General features: G+C 42.1%; 2 protein-coding genes across 2 annotated transcripts in view; both read right to left on the bottom strand.

The window, feature by feature from the left end:
* Positions 1–2,996: 2,996 nt before the first annotated feature.
* txndc11 (thioredoxin domain containing 11) lies at positions 2,997–13,274 on the bottom strand. Its single transcript, XM_031863187.1, has 13 exons — positions 12,939–13,274; positions 11,732–11,828; positions 11,333–11,452; positions 10,726–10,823; positions 9,368–9,497; positions 9,078–9,171; positions 8,767–8,879; positions 8,447–8,650; positions 7,401–8,106; positions 6,311–6,483; positions 6,068–6,180; positions 5,818–5,898; positions 2,997–5,651 (listed from the first exon to the last, which is right to left on the bottom strand). The coding sequence occupies exons 1-13, from the start codon at positions 13,061–13,063 to the stop codon at positions 5,138–5,140; spliced, it is 2,568 nt and encodes an 855-aa protein (XP_031719047.1). The 5' UTR covers positions 13,064–13,274; the 3' UTR covers positions 2,997–5,137.
* A 656-nt stretch (positions 13,275–13,930) lies between these two features.
* The window catches only part of LOC116392080 (bifunctional apoptosis regulator), a 13,323-nt gene continuing 5,539 nt past the window's right edge, over positions 13,931–21,714 (bottom strand). Inside the window, exons 2-9 of the mRNA XM_031863229.1 lie at positions 20,450–20,753; positions 19,674–19,772; positions 19,333–19,426; positions 17,498–17,670; positions 17,167–17,311; positions 16,696–16,875; positions 15,982–16,178; positions 13,931–15,296 (exon numbers count right to left, since the gene is read on the bottom strand). Of these exons, the coding sequence (XP_031719089.1) occupies positions 15,104–15,296; positions 15,982–16,178; positions 16,696–16,875; positions 17,167–17,311; positions 17,498–17,670; positions 19,333–19,426; positions 19,674–19,772; positions 20,450–20,745 (1,377 nt within the window). The 5' untranslated portion in view covers positions 20,746–20,753 and the 3' untranslated portion in view covers positions 13,931–15,103. The remainder of the gene's footprint in view (positions 15,297–15,981; positions 16,179–16,695; positions 16,876–17,166; positions 17,312–17,497; positions 17,671–19,332; positions 19,427–19,673; positions 19,773–20,449; positions 20,754–21,714) is intronic.

The raw sequence follows: 21,714 nt of genomic DNA, 5'->3' as shown, positions 1-21,714 counted from the left end.
GTTGGCACTGGGGCACCAGAGACTACGTTAACCCACGGGGGCCAATTATCCAACCTCAGTTGGCACAAAGACCCTCAGCAGCAGCTGGAGGATCGCAGGCTTTCACAGCCTGTAACAGATCCCATCCACCAGAGCCGGCGAAAAGACAGCACAGTATCAAAGTACCCATAAACAGCCTATCTTATTTTTCCAACCGACTTTTTATCCATTCTTCCCCCGTAAGCAGGCACCATAATAATAATAAATACATAATAATTTATGTGTGTTTTACACAAATTAGGGGCCTGTGCACACGTCACGCTGCAGGCTGGAAAAACCCGTGGATCACTCCGACCACTGTCCCTAGAAACTACCGTTTATCACAAATAATTTGAATAATCACAAGAGACTGTGGCAAGTTTTGTAAACAAAACTAAGGCAAGATTTTCTTAGCTACTACGACAACCTTACCCAAATAACAGATTGGGAGAGTTCACTGCTGGACTCCTTCTTGGTTTGGAGTAACATAGTAACAGTCCACCAAGAGCAGCTGGAGAGACTTTTGATGGAATTAGTGTCTGCACACATGTGAACTGTACTAATACTAATAAAGACACACTGTTATCATCACTGTCAGAGTTTCTCTCTGTAGCCTTTTTGCCCGTTCAACAACCTGCATTCTGTATTTTCACTGTGTTCAGCTTAGAGTCGGAGGATCAATTTCTTCTACAATTTTACTGATCTCTAAATTGAGTTTGTGTGTCTGTTTCAGGAAACAACGGAGCCCGCATCCGAGCGGACGCTGGCTTCTCCTTCCTTGTTCTTCTTGCACTGCTCATCGCTCCCTTTGTATGAAGAAACACATGGCTGATTATTGTAATTGATGAATACATATCCGAGCATGTAGCTTCACATATAGCAAGTGAAGCTACATGCTAAATTTTATTGCTAACCACGAATATTTTAATGTGCAATACAAATCCAGCAGATGTAAATAATGAAATTCTCGATTAGTTGATCCCTCTAGAGCAAGGATGTATGCTCATAATATATCTGCTTTATTTTGTTTTTTTTGCTGGTAGGTCAGTTTTTTGAATTGTTAAAATGAATGGTGAGATGCAGAAAAACAAATGAAGGTGACAGTTTCTGCTGTATTTGTGTCGCTGTAGTATCCATTTTTTTTTTAAATTGCGCCTTTCTTTAGGAAGGCTTATCTTGCCTTGAGCTGCATTGAGATTAATAATAAATGCTGATTGTAAATCGTTGCACAATCATCAAAGTTCATCACTTGCTTGGTCACAGTTTATGTGACCAAGCGTTTGAAGGGAATAAGTTGTCACAGTCGTATCATGTCATCTGTGCAGGGCAACATTCAACAAATATAGTTACAAAAACCATCAATGAATATAGAACATAAGCCCGTTTCTCCAATCTAACTAACTGTAAAACTCTTAAGGCAGCAAATAAGTCATATAACAATGTTAGTGGCAGCTGCCAGGTTCAGTAACACCTCAGCACCAACAGCAAGTTTTTTCATCCACCCAAAAATGTTTTACAGCCTCGCTGGGCTGCTGGCATGGCTGTAGTCCCACTTTAGGAATAACATAATGGAGCGAATGACACTTCACGCCTTCGTACCCACAGAAGAAGAGTCCTCCACAGGAAAGGTAGGTGAGCAAACCAGACAAGTAGTCCACCTTGGAGACAACGGTCTGATGGCACTTTGGACAGGCAACCTGAACTGGACTGTCTCCCAAAGCGCCGACTGTCACGAGCGGAAATGAGGATGGAGAAGACCAAAAGAAGTGACAACATGTTAAGAAGAATCACAATCCCAATACAGGAAATAATGAGGATCAACCAAAGTGCTCTGTTGAAACTGTGCTCCACAAACAGATGGTATAAACTCACCGAATGACACTTGTGCATCTTCCATTGTTGCTGGAAACAATTCATAGCAGAGATTTCAGTAAATACAAGCGACAACAAAACTAGAGACAAACTCATGATACACAAATAAAAACAAGGATCAAATGTGTATCATGATTCAATTAATAAATAGTATAATAAATTATGGTGATCACAAATGTATCTTAAATACATCGTAAATACAAATCAGTATATTTACACATTAACCATTTTCAAATACGGCAGAGTACTCACAGTCTGTGAGGAGGACAGTCTGACTGCAGTGAAGGATTGTGTCCTAAATAGAAAAACCTTTAATTAACATGGTTTCATTAGTGTTATAATTTGTCTCTATATCTTTGGGCACCAAAGTCTTTGTCTAAGATGGTGAAAAATATATTTAACTTTAACTTACGAGATATAACTAAAATATTCTTTTAAATAAATGTGATTTATTTGAGCTCTTAATAGCATTTTTTAAAGGTCTGAAGGGGAACCTATCTTTAACATCTGCCAAGGAAATAATTACTGCTGTTGACTTTTGTGCCGTCTCGGTTCAAGGCAGCTAACTGCATAAAGATCACCGTTTTTAGAAATATAGCTGACGTACTAAAGAGGTGTGTGAAGTATTGTGTTTTTAAAAGCTGCAGCAAAGATGTGAAAATATAAACTCTGTGGCGGAGACTTTGCAGTGCACGAATAAGCCTCCATTCAGACTGAAATTAACAGCACATGACTGCTCCAAATTAAATTGGGCATTTAGCTCTTTGCTGAACATAGTGAGGGTACGGTGTTCTTCCTCCTCAGCAGAAAGCCCACTGGTTCCCTGAGGAAAACATACATCTTTTAAAATAGGCCACAAATAAAGGCAAGAAATAGAGGTGATTTATCCATACTTTCCTCTTTGTCTCTGCAATGTTCACTCTATAGTGCTTCTTTGCTGCTATGTATTCAGCGAGACACAATTGTCAAAAAGAAACCGAGCAGGACTTTAACATCGACGATGTAATCAGAGGACATATTTGTATCAATTGCACTGATTTTGTATTTTCTATTTAAGTGAAACAAATGTTGGCCCCAATTCACAATACCTAGACATCACCGCACAATAAGTTGAAAGATTTTTAATCAGTAAAAACAGGTGCAATATTTCACATGTAAACAATTGCAGCATCTCATTTTCAATACCTGAATAGTTACAAAGAAATAATATTTCAGTGACTCAAGGATTCCTGTAAAAATAGATCAGTTCAACAAAAGAACAATATCCCTTTAAAAAAAAAAAAAAAAAAAAAAAGTTGCTGCTAATTAGAGTGCTCTAAGGCTCACCTCCAGGTCGGTGAGCAGGTGCCACATCTTCAGTATTAAATAAGTCTCAGCTCCATTAGTAGCCCTCTCTCCCTGCAGCCAGATTCTACATCACTAACTTGTAGTCATACCGCTGCACATCAATTAACAAGCCAAGCACTGATGGGAAACATCCTCGTCTCTCAGCTTGTAGCAGCACAATAGTGGCTTTTATAGTTACTTCAGTGGCAGAGAACCAGGCCAGTATTTCTAATACTCCCTGCACTCCCTCCACGTTTACATTTTATCCTGATAGATTTCAGTATAATGTACTTTTCCGCAGTACTTATTCCATCAGTACAGCCAGAGTCAGGCGCTCCACTTTGCTTCTTTTCCCCCCCCAAACGATAATAAATGGAAATTTATCCCATTTTCAAAATGTTGCTCATATGGTCATCGACAGCCCAAAAAATCAATACGTGTACTATCTCTTGTGAATAAACTGATCTGTAATTACCACGTGACTTCCTGAGAGCCCATTTGTCGGTTTGAGACGCGCAACCTCATGTGACCGAACGATGATTTGTGAGAAAGTCTGAAAAACGCATTTCAAAAATATATTAGGGCCGAGTGGCATCTTTTAACCTTTAAATGAATGACTTATTGACGTTACTACCGCATTGCATTGTGGGATATTTATGCCGTTGTACAGTTTCTGCTAAGTGTTATATTTCATTGGAAATCGTATGCAGTTCATGTACTATTGGTTTCATACTAAGGTTTCGGACATAATAAAAATAAAATAAAAAAAGCTTAATGTTTTAGTGTACTAAATAGCGTGTTAGTGTGGAAATTTGGACGCAACGGTTCCCTTTCAGAACCGAGAACACTGCAGTAGAATAAAGCTCTTTTGGGTATAAAAAAGAAAACATGCATTGTGTGCATCAAAATCATCTCTATGGAGCAGCTCCAGACTTTATACTTGATAACATCATCTCTGGTTTCTGGCCTTGAGAGAGAGAGAAGCTCATGTTCACAAATGTTGATTGAACTAATAATCCCTGAATATAACATATTGGAATTCTTAATTTCGGTGGTGTTCTCCTTTAAGCTACCATGAATCAAACTGCCTCTGTCATGATTCCTTTCACAGGTAGTAGGCTTTTAATGTGGAAACATCAGGAAGTGTTGACCAGCAGTAAGGCAAAGAAGGAACAAGTGAAATCATTTAAGATTAAAAAAACAAAAAAAAACAAAAAAAACTATGATGAAAACATTTCTCTTTAAAAAAAATAAAAAAAGAGAAACTGTAGAAGAGTGGCGAGTACATCACCAGTCTGTTGATATAATTAGCGATGTGGAAATTATACTGGATTTACCATGCGAGGTGTTGTAAGCTACAAGTCATTTAAACCCCCTCAAGGTTTTGCTCTTTTTTGAGACTAATTATTTGAATGTCCCCTTTTGTGTGCAAGTTAACGGCTACTCAGGGAATGTAGAGAACTGGGCTGCAGGGTCTGTGTCGAACGTTTAACTCGACAGAAATTACATTCTTGAAAGCACAGTTGGCACTGAATTCCCATACTAGTGTATTCCTGCTAGTGGATGAGCCCACAATCATGAAAGCACCTCAGAGTATTCTGTCTCTAACAAACACTGCCGTTTCCCCCTCGCTACCCATCCACATTTTTTAAAGTGTTTCATTGCTTCTGCCCTGACTTAGCAGCAGTCTTAGATTTTCTTTGGACAGATCACAGCTGTCATTTCATCCTTATTCCTCATTCGCTCTTTTCCATGAAAATGTCCACAAATTATCAGGTCATATTGCTCCTTGTGTTTTACATGACGTCCTCATTCAGGCTTTGTTTTGCTCTCCACATCGCAGGTCTAAACATTTTTCTCATCCATTCCAGTCCATCTTTCCTACCTCCCCCTCTTCTCAGGTCTCCCTGCAGACTTGTGGTCAGGAGGCCATATGGCTTCTTTTCTGTTCTGCCTCTTTTCTCTCCACCTCCACCTGCTCTTTAACATCAGTCCTGTCCTTCAGCACCGTCAGCAGGACCCTGAGCAGCGTGCTCTCATTCAGCAGGCTTTCAGAGGTGTCCGCCAGCTCCTCCAGCCGCCTCACCGCCTCCTCGAGCTGCCGGCTTTTCTCCCGGTGCTGCTCCTCTAAGCTCTGCCTTTCTCTCTGCAGCTCCGTGTTCTGGGCCTCTAAGCTGAGAGCATCAAACGTTAGTCGGCGGTCGTCGCGCCACAGCTGCGCCAGCTGTTGGGAGAGGCGTTCGAGGGCGTGACGCAGCGCCTGAACCTCTCGCTGGAGTGCCAGAAACTCTGTGCGGAGGACGGTACCGGGATCGCTAGAACCCGGCGCTGGTTTGCCTGCATATTGTACAGGGCCAGAGTGCTGCAGGATGAAGCGGAGCAGGTTGGGTAACGTGATGGGCAGGTCGTCAGGAAACTTCACACTTGAGTGTTTTCTAGAAGAGAGAAGAAAGAGTGAAAACTGACATTCATAAAAAATTGTGGTGACATTTTGTTTTTGTGTGACAAAATCTTTTGGGGATAATAAAGTTAAGTATAAAGGTAAGGTGTCCAGGCATTACTGGAAAATACCATCTCCAAATGTTTGTGTGCGTTTCTTACCTGTATTTGGGAAATAGAAGAATAGAGGGAACGTGATCCACCATGAACTCCCATGGGAGGTCATTACGTGCAACATTTACCCTGTAGCAAGAAAATGTAGTTATATTATTTAATTTTTCTTTAAAACGGTTGGACCAGAAAACTAATGTTGACCCGTTCAACTGAAGTTAAAACTACCAAAAAAAAAAATCATATTAAAAACACACAGTACTGCAACAATACCTGCATCAAGTCAAACATGAAACTGTACCTGGCCACAGTGATGGTGCCGTTTCCCTGTAATAATCTGGCCAGCTGGATGATGACGTGGTTGAGGACAGAGCAAAATCCACACCACTGAGTGTAGTAGAACAGCAGCACATCCTACAGGAGACAACACACACACACACACACACACACACTTGTATTTTCCTCCACGGCTCAAGTCCGTGATCTCGATACTGAATCCTTCACACAAATAGATGTAGAGTGGACACGTTGGGTCTCTTCTCACCTTTTGGAGGTCCATGACGGCGGGCAGGAAGGAGGAAGTGGTCAGTTCTGTGATGAGGAGGCGTGGAGGCGAGTGCTGCCTGGTCTCTTCCTCCCCTCCTCTCCCGTCTTCTTCTCCCACCAGGTGTCTCTGTAAGAGGCTGTACGGAGCACTGAAGTTCCTGATGAAGGCCTCTTTAATAACATACAGACACACACGCAGAGTGAAAACAGAGAATTAGTACGATGGATCGAGAGACGCATGCAAAATGGTTACATGAAATTGCAGATAACCATGACACCTTGATTCATGGTGCTGACTATTCCCTTTGAAAACATCTGCACAGACTCAGTATGCAAAAGACCATGAAACTAAGACATGAGCTGATCTGCTGATATGCATAATATGCAAAACTGCGGTTTGCCTCAGACTTCTTTGTCTGACGATGCGTTGAATTTGCACTTTGTACACAGAATCGTTAAATATAAACAGACGCGGTAACCACACACTAATCTCACTCCTTAACTTTTCATTCGGCTCTCACAGAAATGAGCAGGTATTTGTGAGCAGGCTCTCTGCATGAAATGAGTTTCTAAACTATGGCTGCAGCCAACCTGATGGGGTTTAGTACACACAGTCCAGACAGGCCCTTAAACTACACATCTAAATCTGGAGTTTAGCAAAACTGATTGAAAAGCCTATTATACTGCACGATAGACATTTTTCAATAGAAATACGAGTCTATGATGAGTGTAAACTCTTCTATGCTATAAAACCACAGAAGAATGGATTTTAAATGCATCACTTTTGTATTATAAGCTATTGGATGGTAGATTTTTGGCTATTAATCTCACATTTTTAGTGTAGATGGTGACATGACTTGTCTAAAACTGTGGTGAGTGAAGCATTTTGCCAGATTTCATTGACTCAAAAGGAGTATCGGGGTCATTGTGCTTGAAAGAAAACCCTATCGCTCTCTTACGACCTTCGAAATGTGGCCATTTGGATTTAGACGTGGTCTGGAGATACATTTCAAGCACAGCCTCGGCCTTAAGACCTACAACCCAAATAAAACCACGTGATATGAACGGAACCACTGCCCCAGTCTTACCCAGAGACTCTGTCAGCGTGGCTGCCGGGCTGCGGTGGAGAACATAATTAACCTCGTCCTTCAGGTTCACGATAGTTGCAAACAACCCGTCGCCTCGTGCACCAGCGTCCTGGTGAAGAGAAGCACTTCGGTTGCCGGTCGCCCCGAGCCTCACCGCCAGAGGCCAGTTCAGAGCAACATCCAGCACATAAAACCTGAGCGTCCTGTTGGTCTGACACCGCAGCCCCGTGATGCCGTCTGCTCCCTGCTGAGGGGCGGAGGACGGAGGGATGGAGGAAGGAGGTGGTGTAAGGGGAGCTCTCTGCAAGTCTGGCTCCTCTTTGGCTTGTGACTCATTGAGTTGAGGTTCTACTTTTCTGCAGCAGGCACTGTATTGACCAAACGGGCTGTAGCCGTTCAGAACGTTGCTACAGCCCGCTGAGGTTGCGGTTTTCATGGACACAGCAGGTAGTCGGTGTAGGCAGCAGTGTCTGAGATAAGACTGCAACGCGAGGTCTCCTCCCTGAGCCGAGGAGGAGAAAGAGCAGCGCACAGAGGAGCTGGTCGGGCTCGACCGTGACAAACTGAGGCACACCTCACACACACTTGTACTGGACTCCGGGAGAAGAAGTGACTGGCAGCACAGCGAATGGGAGGGGAAACTTTTGTCCAAGCTGGAGTGGTTATTGTGGTGACAGGAATGGTAGCGCACAGCAATGTCTGCAACCTGAAACAGAAAGGCACAGACAATATATAAAAGAAACAAAAGGAAATAGAAAAGATAAGGAAGAAAAAGACAAATAGGATTTAGCAATGAGTAAAATGAAATAAAAAGATAGAAATCAGCAAAAATACAACAACACAAATCACAGTACAATAAAATGTAAGTGCAGCTACAGAGCAGTGTAAGAAATGAAGAAATTGTTCCAAATTTAACTCGATAATAGTCAAAGTGGCAAAAATAAACGCTTTTAGCTCCATTTTAAAAGAGCCGAGAGCTCAAGTAGATCTCTGGGAATGTGTTCTAGATATGTACCCTCTGTGGGGTTTTTTCCATCCCCGCTCACCTGCTGTAGTATGGGACTCGGTCTGGACATGAGTGGATTGTGCGGCAGGAACAGCAGCAGTGCAGGTCCTTTAGTGAGCTCACGTTCCAGGAGACGGGACTTTGTTCCTGGAGGCTGCAGCCACTGGACGACGGTCTCGAGGTGTTCAAGCACCCAGCTACAGATGGCCTCTGATGTGAAGTTGCGTTCATGTCGAGGGAAGATCTAACAAAAGGGAAAGGCACACAGCAAGATGCCGGTGCAACACCTTAGTAAACATCCAAGATTACAGTAACATGTATCCAGCGTTTAATAAGATCTTCTACATCAGTGCTGCTCACCAAAGAGGAGTTAAATCTTCTGTAGAGATAAACCGCTTCATCTTCTTTTAGTGAGATGGCCTCTGCCACCTGTTTGCTGGTCACAACCCCAAAACGTATAACACCACGGAAATCTGCACCAGAAAAAACAGAGACACTCAGAGCTGGAGACATCGACATTAACCACACCATCATAGCACAGTTCTTATTTTTAAATCAACCGATATCACTGTTAAAATGACTCAAGTTTCCCAAACCTGGTCATTTCTAATCTAATCTTACATACTTGAATTGAAAACGTCAAAACAACTGGCTGTATGATGACTTTATACCCCTTTTTAAGGCCTGCAGTGCAGAAGACAGATATGTGATGTACCCCGGCGGCTGAGGAGAGGAATTAAACTGGAAGAAACCCACCACTCGAGGCTGGAAACACACAAGAAAAAAATCAATTAGAATACATCACTTGTGTAAAGACGCAGATTATTCAACAACACTTAAGCTTTCAGGTCGTTCCTTAAAGATAGCCAACATTGGCATAAATGTGACTTTTTCGACCAGCACACACAGTTAGGTCAGTGAGTAAGTCGCTCTCCATCAGATGGCCTGAAGCAAACAATACCTCGTGACAGGAGAGGAACTCTTCCAGTGTGGCTATTGATGGGAGGTACGTGAGTGGTGTGATGACTCTGAGGATAAAACTTTCTACATACGGAGCCACAACTGGACCTTTGTATTCTATCGGCCCAAACCTGCAGCAAAGAAACACAAAGAAAAACAACATAATGGATCAATTAGGGAATCTCGTACCAACTGCTAAACTGTACAAGTGGAGTTATCCTTAAAAATAAAGAATACAACATTTACATTCAGGAGAAAAAGCCTTTAATTAAGTGATGCCATTGTTCAGGGCGTCGTCTTCGACCACGTCAACTGATCGTGAGACTCATCAGGAAACAAAGTTCAGGGGGAAACCGTGGAAACATTATCAACTGGACGACAACAAACCTCAGCCACTAATGAAGTGACCGATGTTCTAGTACAACACTGAACGCACCACGAGATAAAACAAGACAGCAAGTGATGCCGGCAGGGTAGCTAAGTCAACACGCTCTGGTCTTCTTGGTCATAAAAAGTAAAACATTTAAATTGGAATTGAATATGCTGCATCGTACTTTGTAACCATATTAAACGTGCTCTCTGAAATACTATATACAATAATAATACAAGCATTTACTGCTTCTTAAGTGGGAGTATTTGCTGCTTTTCTATCTTTTGTATCATAGTAAACGTAATATATTTGGGTTTTGAACAGTTTGAAGATGTTATAGATAAAATGATTAATCAATTAATCAAGAATAATCAGAGCGTGCACCAGGTAGAGTGGGCCCCCCCCCGCCCCCCCCCCCCCTCTGCTGCCTTTCCCCCCCCCCCCCCCTCTCTCTCTCTGATAATAAAAGGCAAAAGAGTCCCAAAAAAAAAAAAAGAACAAAATTGGAAAGACCACTAAAGACCATCTTGCTCTGGGAACACACCAGCTGTGTGCGTCTTTAAGTCTATAAATAAAGTAAGCTACAGTAGACCAGCCCAGCCACTGTCTTCTCTAAGATACTGAATACACCACACACACACGTTAAATCACAAAAATAGATTAAAGCCGTCAAAGCCAGCAAAACAATACAAAGCAAGCTGACTGTATAGCTGTAAAAAGTAAAAAATGTCCCTGGCCAGACACGAACTAACGAGATGTTGTGATTCACGGTCTGCACCCAAAAACCAAACCAGGGCGCCTCGATTATGGCAAATTTTAAAGGAAGTAAATAACTTACGTTACAACAGTTTGAGGCCAACTAGAGTCAAACCACAGCGATCCTACTATCAATGTAAAAGTCACAGTCGTTCTGTTCCGTTCCTCACGCACCCATTATTCCCCATCTATTCAGTTAAACACAAATAACTACTAAAGAATGAGCGTCTCACCTTCTATAAAACAGATGGATGATTGGGTACTGATAGAAGCGGTTCTGCTTCCTGCATTTCCCATGATTCCACCAGCAGTTAACAGCCACAAACTGCACCTGTGTGTGTGTGTGTGTGTGTGTGTGTGTGTATGAGAGAGAGAGAGAGAAAGAAAGAGAGTTTAACAAGCAGACCAGAGTGTGTTATCACTCAGACATACGTCCGATCAGGCTTTATTCCGTCCCATTTACAAATATATAAGCCCCCAAAAATTTGCTCCTGAAGAATTAAATCCCAACAGCCAGACACACAGTTAATAGTTAATTACCTTTTTGTGATTTTAAGGGTTGATTTGATTTTATAATTCCAACAGATTTCTATAAACTTCACACTAACTCTAGTATCCATTTGCGGCTGTTGTCAGTTTATTTAGATTATTAATGTAACCTCTACAAAATACTACTTTTTCTTAGCACTTGAGAGTCGTGGAAGCTTCTGATGTTTACTGACAAGCATGTTACTGTAACAACAAGCCTTGGTTTTCTGCTACCATGGTGGTCATCAGACAGGGCGGCTGGCTGCTACTTGGTATTTCACACTCCTGCAGAGCGAGTGTCGTGTTCAGTACCTGTTTGGCCAGATTCTTAGCCACCTGCTGCACTTCCTGCCGGGCAGCCATCGAGTGAGCACACCACGGTGCATAGAAGAAGATGAGTGACACCTCCGCCACGCTCCTGAGACGCTCCACCTGGAGTGTAGATGTTAACGTTATGGACTTAACCACTGTGCTGGATACTCTAAGACAATGCTAAAACATATGGGCAAGTGAGACGAGGACAGGAGAAATGTAATCGATGCAAGGCAGAGTTAAAGCTGTATGTACTCTGTAGCCTCGTCCCATTGCTCCTCTGTTATAGCCATCCTCAAACTCATTTAGCATGCACATTTTACATGACGTAATGAGGGAAATTCCGGTATCATCTGACTCGTGTTAAAGCGTTTTGCATCAGTTGTCTGAGAATCTCACCTGGTCGAGCTGACCCAAGTAGAGGTCCACTACCGGGGCCTCGGCAGAGAAGAACCGCACCGGAGGCCGAGCTGCTGCCACCACATCTTTAGCACGGCTACAGAACAAAAATAATTCGATGTTAAATGCAGAAATAAACAACGACACCTTAAACGACTAAGCATTTCCAATCTGGGGTTGTCACAGGTGGAGCAAAACTGCCACAGTCACAGACGGAGGAGGTCGGATGTGTCAACATCATTTACCATCACAGCCAATAAGACGGAAGACAAGTCGGTGTCATTTAGTGCTCCAATGATTTGATGATCAATTGATTAGTAGATCTACAGAAAATTAATCACCAACAATTTTTATAAAAATGTTATTAGGTTTAATTTATCTAGCAAAACATGCCAGGAATTCTCTGGTTTGTTGGTTTTTGAATTAAATCTATTCACGTTTTTAAATCAGACAAAAACAAATCACAATAAATAAGACTTTAATATATTCAAGATCAGCTGCGCAACATAATGAAGACCCCAAATTGGTTTATGGAGCTGGAACTAGAGGATGTTTGACATTTTTATCAATAAAGCCGAATGATGGATTATTTGACAAATTGTTCCAGTTCTACAGATTTAGTTGGAAACACTTTTGTCCTTCTACTTCAATAATATCATGAATGCTGTACTTTTACTTGTAACGGAGTATAGTTACAATAATATTGCTGCTTTTAGTCAATTAAAACTTAAATACTTCTTCCACTACAACCGGATAAGAAGCAGGATGCATCGGAGATCATTTGTTAGAAATAGAGTTTCACGTTTCAGTCTCAGCAGCGGAGCTCTCCACGGGGACATAAATCTGGGTTGTTTACTACAGAGTTACGGTACTTACACTGTTGTCTTTGGTGTCATTTACAAACACAGAGGCCAACAACTTACTAAAATTAAGAAACTTAAGGAACGATGCGCCCTCGGGTAGTTCACCGTCTGTTAATTAATCCTCTTCCCCTAAAGTTCACGTCCGTCTCAGATCAGCTGCACAGCATGATTAAGAGCCCAATTAGTTACAAGTAGCTACACTATAATCAACAAGAGCTAATTTACGATCCCCTGATGCTAGAACAACACAAAGTATCCAATATGTTCGGTCATGAATGCCTCATGTGAGTCACAACAACACTTACTATACATATGCTCTGGTTCACACTACCGACTGTTGTTACCTGCATGTGAAATGGACAGCCAGTAAGAGCAGGACGCCGAGCACGATAGTCCCGCAGAGTAGACCCGGTCTACGGGCCATCAGAAACAGCACCTGCCGGAGAGACTGCCGCACCCGGCGCAGCATTACGCGCTGTCGGCTCTCCGTGCCATTTATACGCCCCGGACACTACTCAACGCGTCCATTTGCCTAACGGGGGCGAGGGGGCGGAGAGGAGGACTGGTTCGACAAGTGGGGCACGGAGTCAACCTGGATTGGACATGGGTGCTTGCTGGTGTGCAAGGCAGTCAAAACGATTCAAACACGGTCGAACCAACCTTTCTTCCCCACGTAGACTTCTGACTTCCGCAACAATGACGTAGAGGGAGAGACCGTAAAATGCTGTGGGCCATTTAAAAGCGCACGGTGCGTTTAACGGCGGTAAGCTCGGTCAAAAATAAATGTGTTACTTATGTTAATGGATGTGTGTGTTGTATGTGTTTATACGTTTCAATTTGTCCGCAATAATTGCGTTTGAGGTTATTTTTGCGTATCGAGTCTGTCGTGCTCTTTTTAGACAGTCCCTATGTTGTTATGGTGAGAGAACACTAGAGGGCGGTCGTTTTCAATCAATGAAACTTTATTTATACAGCACCTCTCTCTCCTAACTCTTATGTTTTGGTCATTTAATCAAAAGACTAGCTAATAATGCAGGTCTTTCAAGTTTTATTATTATACAATTGATAGATATGTATGTAGATAGATACTTTATTAATCCCGCAAGGGGAAATTTGTTCGCTACAGCAGCATTATGATACAGGTACGCAATCATCAATTAAAGTATTTAAGAAGTAATTTGTTCAATAATCAACATTTCTTTTTCTGCCGTTCAGATCATCACATCCCCAAACTGTGTTTTACCTCTTCTTATAAACAGAATTATCTTCATTAAATTTAAATTGTCCAGCAATTATATATGTCATGAGAAAAACAAATCAACACAACAGGACAATATTATTTAAAATCTTTATTTTTCCTTTGTCATTATGGAACATTGAAGAACAAAAATCACAGTGTAGAACTTTTAAGTGCAAATGAACAATGTAAAAAATAAAGTCTTTCATTAGCTCTTCTCACCCATCAAATGGAAACGTATACGGTTTCTAAACAATAAAAAAGAAAGAAAGAATGCAACACAATGTTTGTTGGCAGTACCAGCAAATAAAATAAGCTATGAACAGTTTCCCCTTAAAATCATAAAAATTATAAAAACATCTGTATCAGCATCTCAAATTGAAGAACATATGTTGCATTTCAAATCTAAGTGCCACATTATGCTGAAATGAAACGCCTGGAATTCCCGGAATGCGCTCAAGTGTTGAACATTTGCTCGTAAAGACTTTGTTTCCGTTTACGCTTTAATCAGCCGAGGTTCCCATCAGGCTGCAGAACGGCAAACCTCAACATCCGACACATTTCACAATGATGTCACCATACGTCGTACAGTGAATTTTTCAGACAGCTCTGTGGCACAGAGAAAGCCCGAAACCGCACTAAAGGACTCGGAGAACTAATTGAAACTCATGCAGAATAAGGATTTATATACACTGATTACGCTGCTTCATTCAAACCGATACTTTAAGAGCAGCAGCTGTTCATGTAATTGGTTGTGGACAACATGCCATGAAGACACATAGTAAAAATAATATATCTATACTCGTTTTGTTCCACCTTCAGTCTGTGTGGTTAAAAAAAGCTCAGCGGTCACCTCAGTGCCACAAAGCTTTCATGAAACTCAGGCTGTGTCCAGTCTCCAACGACCACGTCACTTATCATTTGCATAACTGCCCTCTAGACCGTTTTTAGGCAATGTGGCTTGTGAATGCACTGCAGTACTTCTAATCAATGACATCACAGATATTTCACCGTTTCTCATCTTGTTGTATTCCGCTTCTCCTTCACCAGCTCAACGCCCGTCTTGTTCCTAACACGGCAACCCTCCAGCAGAGAGACAAGACCGGAAGCGAGAGGATTTCCTTTCCAACAGCAAATAAGCCAGTTTCATGTCACATGTGTAAACCGCTGAAAATAAACACTTCTCTTCAGCAACTGGATTTCTGGCTTTTATCTTTTTTAATTTGCTGTGAACTGTACGGCATTAATTGGGCACTGACTGCATGCAGTCTGCTACAGTGCCTGTGTCTCTGGGTGCATTAGCTGCTGCACCACCAGGTCTATGTTGATGATGGGGCTGAAGTAGAGAGCCCAGTAGAAGAGGCAGTTGCATACAAACTGAGGGACAAAAGGCCACAGGAGGGCGAAGGCAAAGCCCTGAGATAACGTCTTCCACAAGTGGTTCCACATCTTGCGCGGCAGAGACCTAAAGAAAGTGGAAGATACAAGTTAGTGCATGTCGCCTTCTCCAGCACAGGAACTGACCGACCTGTACCTCAACGTGCACAGTAGCTTGAAACAGCTGGTATACAAGGCTCCAGACTAACTTTATTCACCAACGACCCAGAACTGTCCCGGAAAAAACAAAGTAATTGTTAACTCTTTGTTTCTCATTGTCATCTGTGCTAGTTATTTGCATAAAACACCCAATTCAAATTAAGAGCTGGTGTTAGGAAGTTAAAGGTGTCAGAATTCTTAAATCCATCTTGCATTGCTGAGAAAACATCTCCATCTAACAACTGTATTCATTCAAGTTTCTCGCCCAAAAATAACACACATCATGATAACGATATCATTTACCTTTCGCACAATAGTCATTTAGGAGCAGCGGACGATCAATCAGGGCATTAACATATTACATTTCCCAGTAATGTTCAAGTAGTGTAGGAATTTTCAACTATGCAACATTTTGAGAACTAAGGAAGCAAACGCTACAATCACCATATTTATTTTCTCTTGAATAAAAAGAATAGAAGCTTAGAAGTGCCGTCTCTTTACCCTGTAGTCTGTTCATGGTGAGAGGACGCTAGCTTTGTTTGTTTTCTGCTTCGCCTTTGCATCTCGAGCGTGAAAGGCGTTTAAAATATATTTAAAACACAGAGTGTGTGTACCTGATCCTGGCTCTTGTCCAGAGTCTCCACAGGGCGCAGCCCTCCAGCACAGACAGCAGCATGGCGTTAACAATGATGAAGCGAGACGTCCAGTAGTGGACGGCCAGCCAGTCCCACGCAAACTCTGCTATCAGCTGGTACGGAAGCAGCAGGTACTTTACCAGAAACTCTGCCCACTGGCGCCAACTGGGCTCCAACTAACAGACACGGGGACAGCACAGAGAACGAAAGACACACACACAATCATTACAGGCATGGATGTCAGACAGTTAGATCCACCATCACTCCGTCACACAAAGACAATCTGGTGGAGAAAGCATATTTACATGCAAATTAGAACTCAGATGTTACGTTAAGATGATTCTTGCTGTGATATTTTAGTCAGAATGAAGTTATTATCACTTATAACTGCTAGCATGATGCCCATTTCAAATTTGGCCAAATATTCCAATGTTTGTTTATCTTCCAGGGTGTGTTCATGAGGAAAGGTGACCTGGATCCGCCGCCTCTGTTTGCCTACATAATAGAATCCCAATGTTTAAGGCCCCTAGGCCTCAAGACCAACCCGGATTTGGGTAGTGGCTCATTAGGAGCGATGTCTGACACCTGGGTTAGTTAGTGCGAGTGCTCACTAGGGACGTTCCTAATGACGCATTTCACTGACGTTCAATGAACCGAGAGAGAGAGAAGCACCCGCGGTTTGTAAAGAGTCACCTGTGCGTTGAGGAAGCTGCTCTCCATTGACTGGCCGATGTGTGTGATGGCCGGACAGCAGGTGTGCAGGAAGGGCAGGAAGGTTTCCGAGTAGTCGAATAAGTACAAGTAGAAGAGTGTGAGACGAGGGGAGCGCTTCAGTGCGTACAGCAAGAACAGGGACTTCCCTGCATTGATAGCCTGGCAGAAAGCGAGAGGAGGACACACAGTTTGTCAGCTGTATGTGGAAGAGATATGACAAATAATATGACAGACACACTATTTGAAGATTCAGTTGTTAGAATTAAATTATCGAGCATTTCACGCGTTACGTCATTAGTGCATGGTACTGTAGTGGAGGTGGAAGCAAAACATCAACTTCTTATTTACTCATTTAAGGATGAAAAGAAGTAGTAAAAGTGCAAAATAAGGGACGCTGAAAAGGTGAATGCTCAGTGGTTTCTTCGTCGTGGAGCAGAAAGGACTCCTAACCTTGTATTCCCAGAGGTTCTGCGGAGGTTTGGCCCCCAGGGCTTTAACTCGGTCCAGTTCTGCCAGAACGGCCCGTCGGTGAGCCTGATTTTCGATGTTGTAAGGCGGTTTTAACAACTCTTCGTCCCCCAGCATCAACAGCAGTCTGAAGCAAAGAAAACCAACACCACGTTGGACAAACATAAGGATCCACAACATGAGGGCGGTCTGTGCAAAGTATAAACCTCATCGTAGAACAATGCACTACAGTTAACAGCTCTTTTGAGCAAACGCACCCACTCACATCCCAATATGAACGGAATCCTAACACACATAGAAAGTCATTCCGTACCTCCCGTTGACGTTCTCCTGCTGGAAGGGTTCTCTGTAAAGCTGGGCCCAGGGCCCCAAGTGTTCCAGCCAGGACACGACTTCCTCCGGCGCCCAGTGAGACACCGGTTTACTGATCAACAGGTCATGGGGCTCCACCACACTGCTGCTCCAGTGAAACACCAGCACCAGCAACTGGAAATGCACAGACATACAGAGGAAGTACAGTGAACACTCGTTTCAGATGCAACGAAAAGGTTTGGGTCACAAAGCTGTTGTTGGTGAGGTGGAGAAGGAAGAAGAGGAGGATGAATGGTGGCTGGAGTCCCTCTTTAGGCCAGACTGGTGCCAACTACTCACACAGTTCACAGCTGTGGTTTTGCCTCCAGTTCATTCCGGTGCTGTGTCGTGCATAGCGGCCACAATAGCTGTCAACTTGTGATATACCTTTGGATGAATAAAGCTAAAAGAAGAATGAAGGTGCACTGTGCTGTTCATTCTCCTACAAGAGGAGAAAACTAAAGCTACTATAAAAGCTATAAAGTGGAAACTTATACATCTTTGTCATTTTTTAGTTTTGGAAATCAAAGGGCAAGAGATAAACCTGAGTCTGTAACGAAGGTGGACCCAGACGTGCAAGGGATTGGTGGGCATACAAAGTCACATTCGTCTACTGTAAAATTGTAATAATGACTAAATTGAAAGCTCAACGTCCACTTGAAATGATAATACTCGGTATTCTTATCCTGGGACTTCTTCTCCAGCATGATTAATTCAAAAATCCATTATCTAATGATACAACTGTACAAATCTCAGTTTCCAGGCAGTATTATTTTCCAGAGCACTGAACGGAAGCCAAGAAAGTCAAAAGTCATAATCCACGAAGCCAAAAATATCCAAAACAAACTGATGCTTTGCACACAGAAAAAAAAGCCAATAATGTTCATTAATGATAATATTTAATGAACTGGGGCCAAACACAGGACCAAGCTCTCTTCTGTTTACATGCTGCCAGCAGCGCACAGACACAAACACACACACACACACACACACACACACACACACACACACACACACACACACAGAGACACAGCCACGTAGCGAGACACACAGTCATGTTGCTCCCAACTGCCACATGGACAAAATAAACATGATCTGTCTACATGATGTGAACACTGACCTCTTCATCCACTTCTGTGATAACTTTGAAATATTTCATACCACTGTTGTTAAAATAAGCTCAAAACACAGCCGGTGAATTATTTTAAACAGAATAAACAGTGTAGGTGGAACATTACCTGAGCAACTTATAAAAGGTCAGATTTACAATGATTTTGTCCGTTTTATGGAGTGAGAACAAGAAGGGGAAAAACTCTTCAGTGAGAAATTATATATTACAAAATAACACTGATTAGTGATGCAACAAAGCCTTGACTGCATACTACTGTATATCTTATGGAGTATGCATCGAGTAAAACATACATTTTTAGGACATTTGAAGAAGAGATGCACCGATCGCAATTTTCTTGGCCAATTTCCAATTATTTAAAAAGTCTGACCAGGCGATTCTGATTTTCTTTCTTTCTAAGAACTGTAATTGACAGCATGTAAGATATTCTTTCATTGAAAATTTAAATTAAATTGTATGTTCATAGTAAAACATTAACTGTTAAATAACTTTTTGAATACATTTTCTCCAAAACTGCACCAAGTTACAGCACCTTCTCTCAATCTCACTCAAACAAATCTCAAAATAAACATACTCCAGGTTACTGGACAAATAAAAGAGTGTGTGTGTGTGTGTGTGTGACTCTACGGTCTGTCGCTGTGGCTGATCAATGGGTACATCGTACTTACAGCCACACAGCAGAGAGCAGTCAGGACTCCAGAGAAGAAGAAGCCGGCTCCTTTCTGCTGGTTTGTCCTGGATCTCCCCAAGTTGTCACCGAACCTAAACACACGTAGAGATTCAATGGAAGGCAGCTCTTTTGCTTCAGGACCAGGTTTTGACAAGGAAGAAGGATGCATGGAATTTAAAAAAAAAGACTGCATCTATTATGTCTCTATGCTTTCTGTAGTAAACAGTCCATCGTGAGTCTGACAACGCTGTAGGAGTGCAGTGCTAAATTGACAGAGTACACTATTGAGTGTATACTAAGCTGACTGCTCCAAAGCTTTACACCATTATACTGTCCTACCTCTGGAAGGCCAGCAAGCTCTGGGAGATTTTGGGGTTCGCCTGGATCTCTGCTCTCCTCCGCTCAACGACCTCACTGAACAGCTTCTCAGTTGCATCCCTTGAGAGGAGAGCATTAAGTTAACCAGTGCAATTAGTAGATGAAAGGGAAATGCTCTGTGGGCTTTTCTTTAGCATCAACCAACCTAGTTCATGCACCACAGCCATGTTGAGAAATATGTATAGTTGGTCTGCTTTGTGTTTGAAACAGTTTAATTACTAGACAAGTGAAAACACCCTAATAAAGTCGTTCCCTTTCCCAGACTGGTGTCCGTTACAGTATACAAATATAATCCCAACTCCTAAACTGTCATATAGTATAACTTTGCCATATTCATATCTATTTCTTATAAACCTCTTCACTTCCCCGATTATTTGGCAGTACAGCATTTGTGTCTGATGGTCACAGCTGGCTTCTTCTTACTTATTAAATTAAAAAAGGAAATTACTTTGAAGACATTCAAATGTCAATACAAACATATGTTTCTGCCTCACTGATTGAAGTAGCTGTGGGCGGTCATTTCTAACACCAACTCCATACATCTGAGTACATTCTTCCATCGTGATGTTTTCTTCCTTCTACTCTCTAAATTCCTGACCAATGAACAAAAGATATGTTTAAGTGTGTGACTTTTGTTCACCGAAGTCGTTCTCTGCTGTACGGGAGAGAAATGTGAACACTGCGGTCGGAAAAGCAAATATTCATTCCCTGATATGGTCTGGCTGTGAAAGGCATACCTCAGCAGTATGTTGATTTTAGGAAAGCCTTCCCACTTCTCCCGGCACTCTGGGCACTCGTTCTTGCGAGAGGACTCCCACCACAGAGCCAGACAGTGGCGGCAGAAGTTATGGCCACAGGTCAAGGTGGTGGGGTTCACCAAGATGTCGTAGCAACAGTGGCATGAGAACTCGTGTTCCGAGATGTCGGTGGTGGTGGAGGGCTTCGACTGAGGAGAGTCAGATAAGCGAGAGGGGGCGTCCATTGATGCTTCCAGACCATCGTCGGATGAATCCCACTCCATGTGGTGCAACATATCCAAGTCTGAGTAAGAGGAGCAACAAGGTCACAAAATAACTACATGGAGAAAGTGTGTGTAGTCTCTAAAAGTGTCTCAGAGACAACTGACTAATTGGTTAATGAGGTAATTGTTTCAGCACTGAAAGCTCTTCACTGCTCTACTACACAAAGATAGTGTAACTTCAAATGAACACAGACTTGTTTCCTGTGATGGATTTCACAACTCCAGCTAGTTCCAAGAGTGTGTATATTATTTCAATGCCATACGGAATATATCTTTGTCATTGGGTTCTGGAAATTAGCAAATTACAGCTTGTGTAATGGCTTGATTTGTTGCATAATAGAGCTTACTTCCTTAGCTCAGTTACACATGTATCTTTTTGCAATTTCAAACATCATCTAGTAGCATTAGAAAGCAATGAAGGAAGTATTGCTAATCCCACTTGAAACAGGTTTGGACAGATTATAACAAAATGGATTGCAACATACCTAAAATTATGCAAGAGTGCAATCATAATTCAATAAATTGCAGCAGTTTGATGCGATATTGAGATCACGGAGCCCTGCTCTTTGGAAACAAACTATTTTAAGAAGCCAACTGCCACAAGACGGCCTGTACTAATGGAGACGTTGATCTATTGAGTTTGGCTGAACAGACAACAGGCTCAATAGGAATCACACAGAGAGTTCAATCCTTGATGTCAACATAGTACAAATATCCCTAAACACATGCAGATATTTATTGGACGAGTTACGAAAAGAAAAGACTCAATGAACGTTTTAGTACAAGTAACGTTACCTTAAAATTGTTCAGATGTAACATTATAGGTAAAGGATGTAAATGTATCTAAGCTACTTAGTTAGATGCCTTAGCTTTATATAACAAACACTGAGTTGGTCAGGACCGTTACTTTAGACACTGATAACTAACATATAGCTACATATATATATATACACACACATATATATACACACACACACATAT

This window comes from Anarrhichthys ocellatus, unplaced genomic scaffold, assembly GCF_004355925.1.
Source record: "Anarrhichthys ocellatus isolate YVR2014 unplaced genomic scaffold, GSC_Weel_1.0 scaffold28, whole genome shotgun sequence".
Lineage (NCBI taxonomy): Eukaryota > Metazoa > Chordata > Actinopteri > Perciformes > Anarhichadidae > Anarrhichthys > Anarrhichthys ocellatus.
The sequence above is the reverse complement of the archived record's forward strand: the minus strand, read 5'-3'. Positions and strand labels throughout refer to the sequence as shown.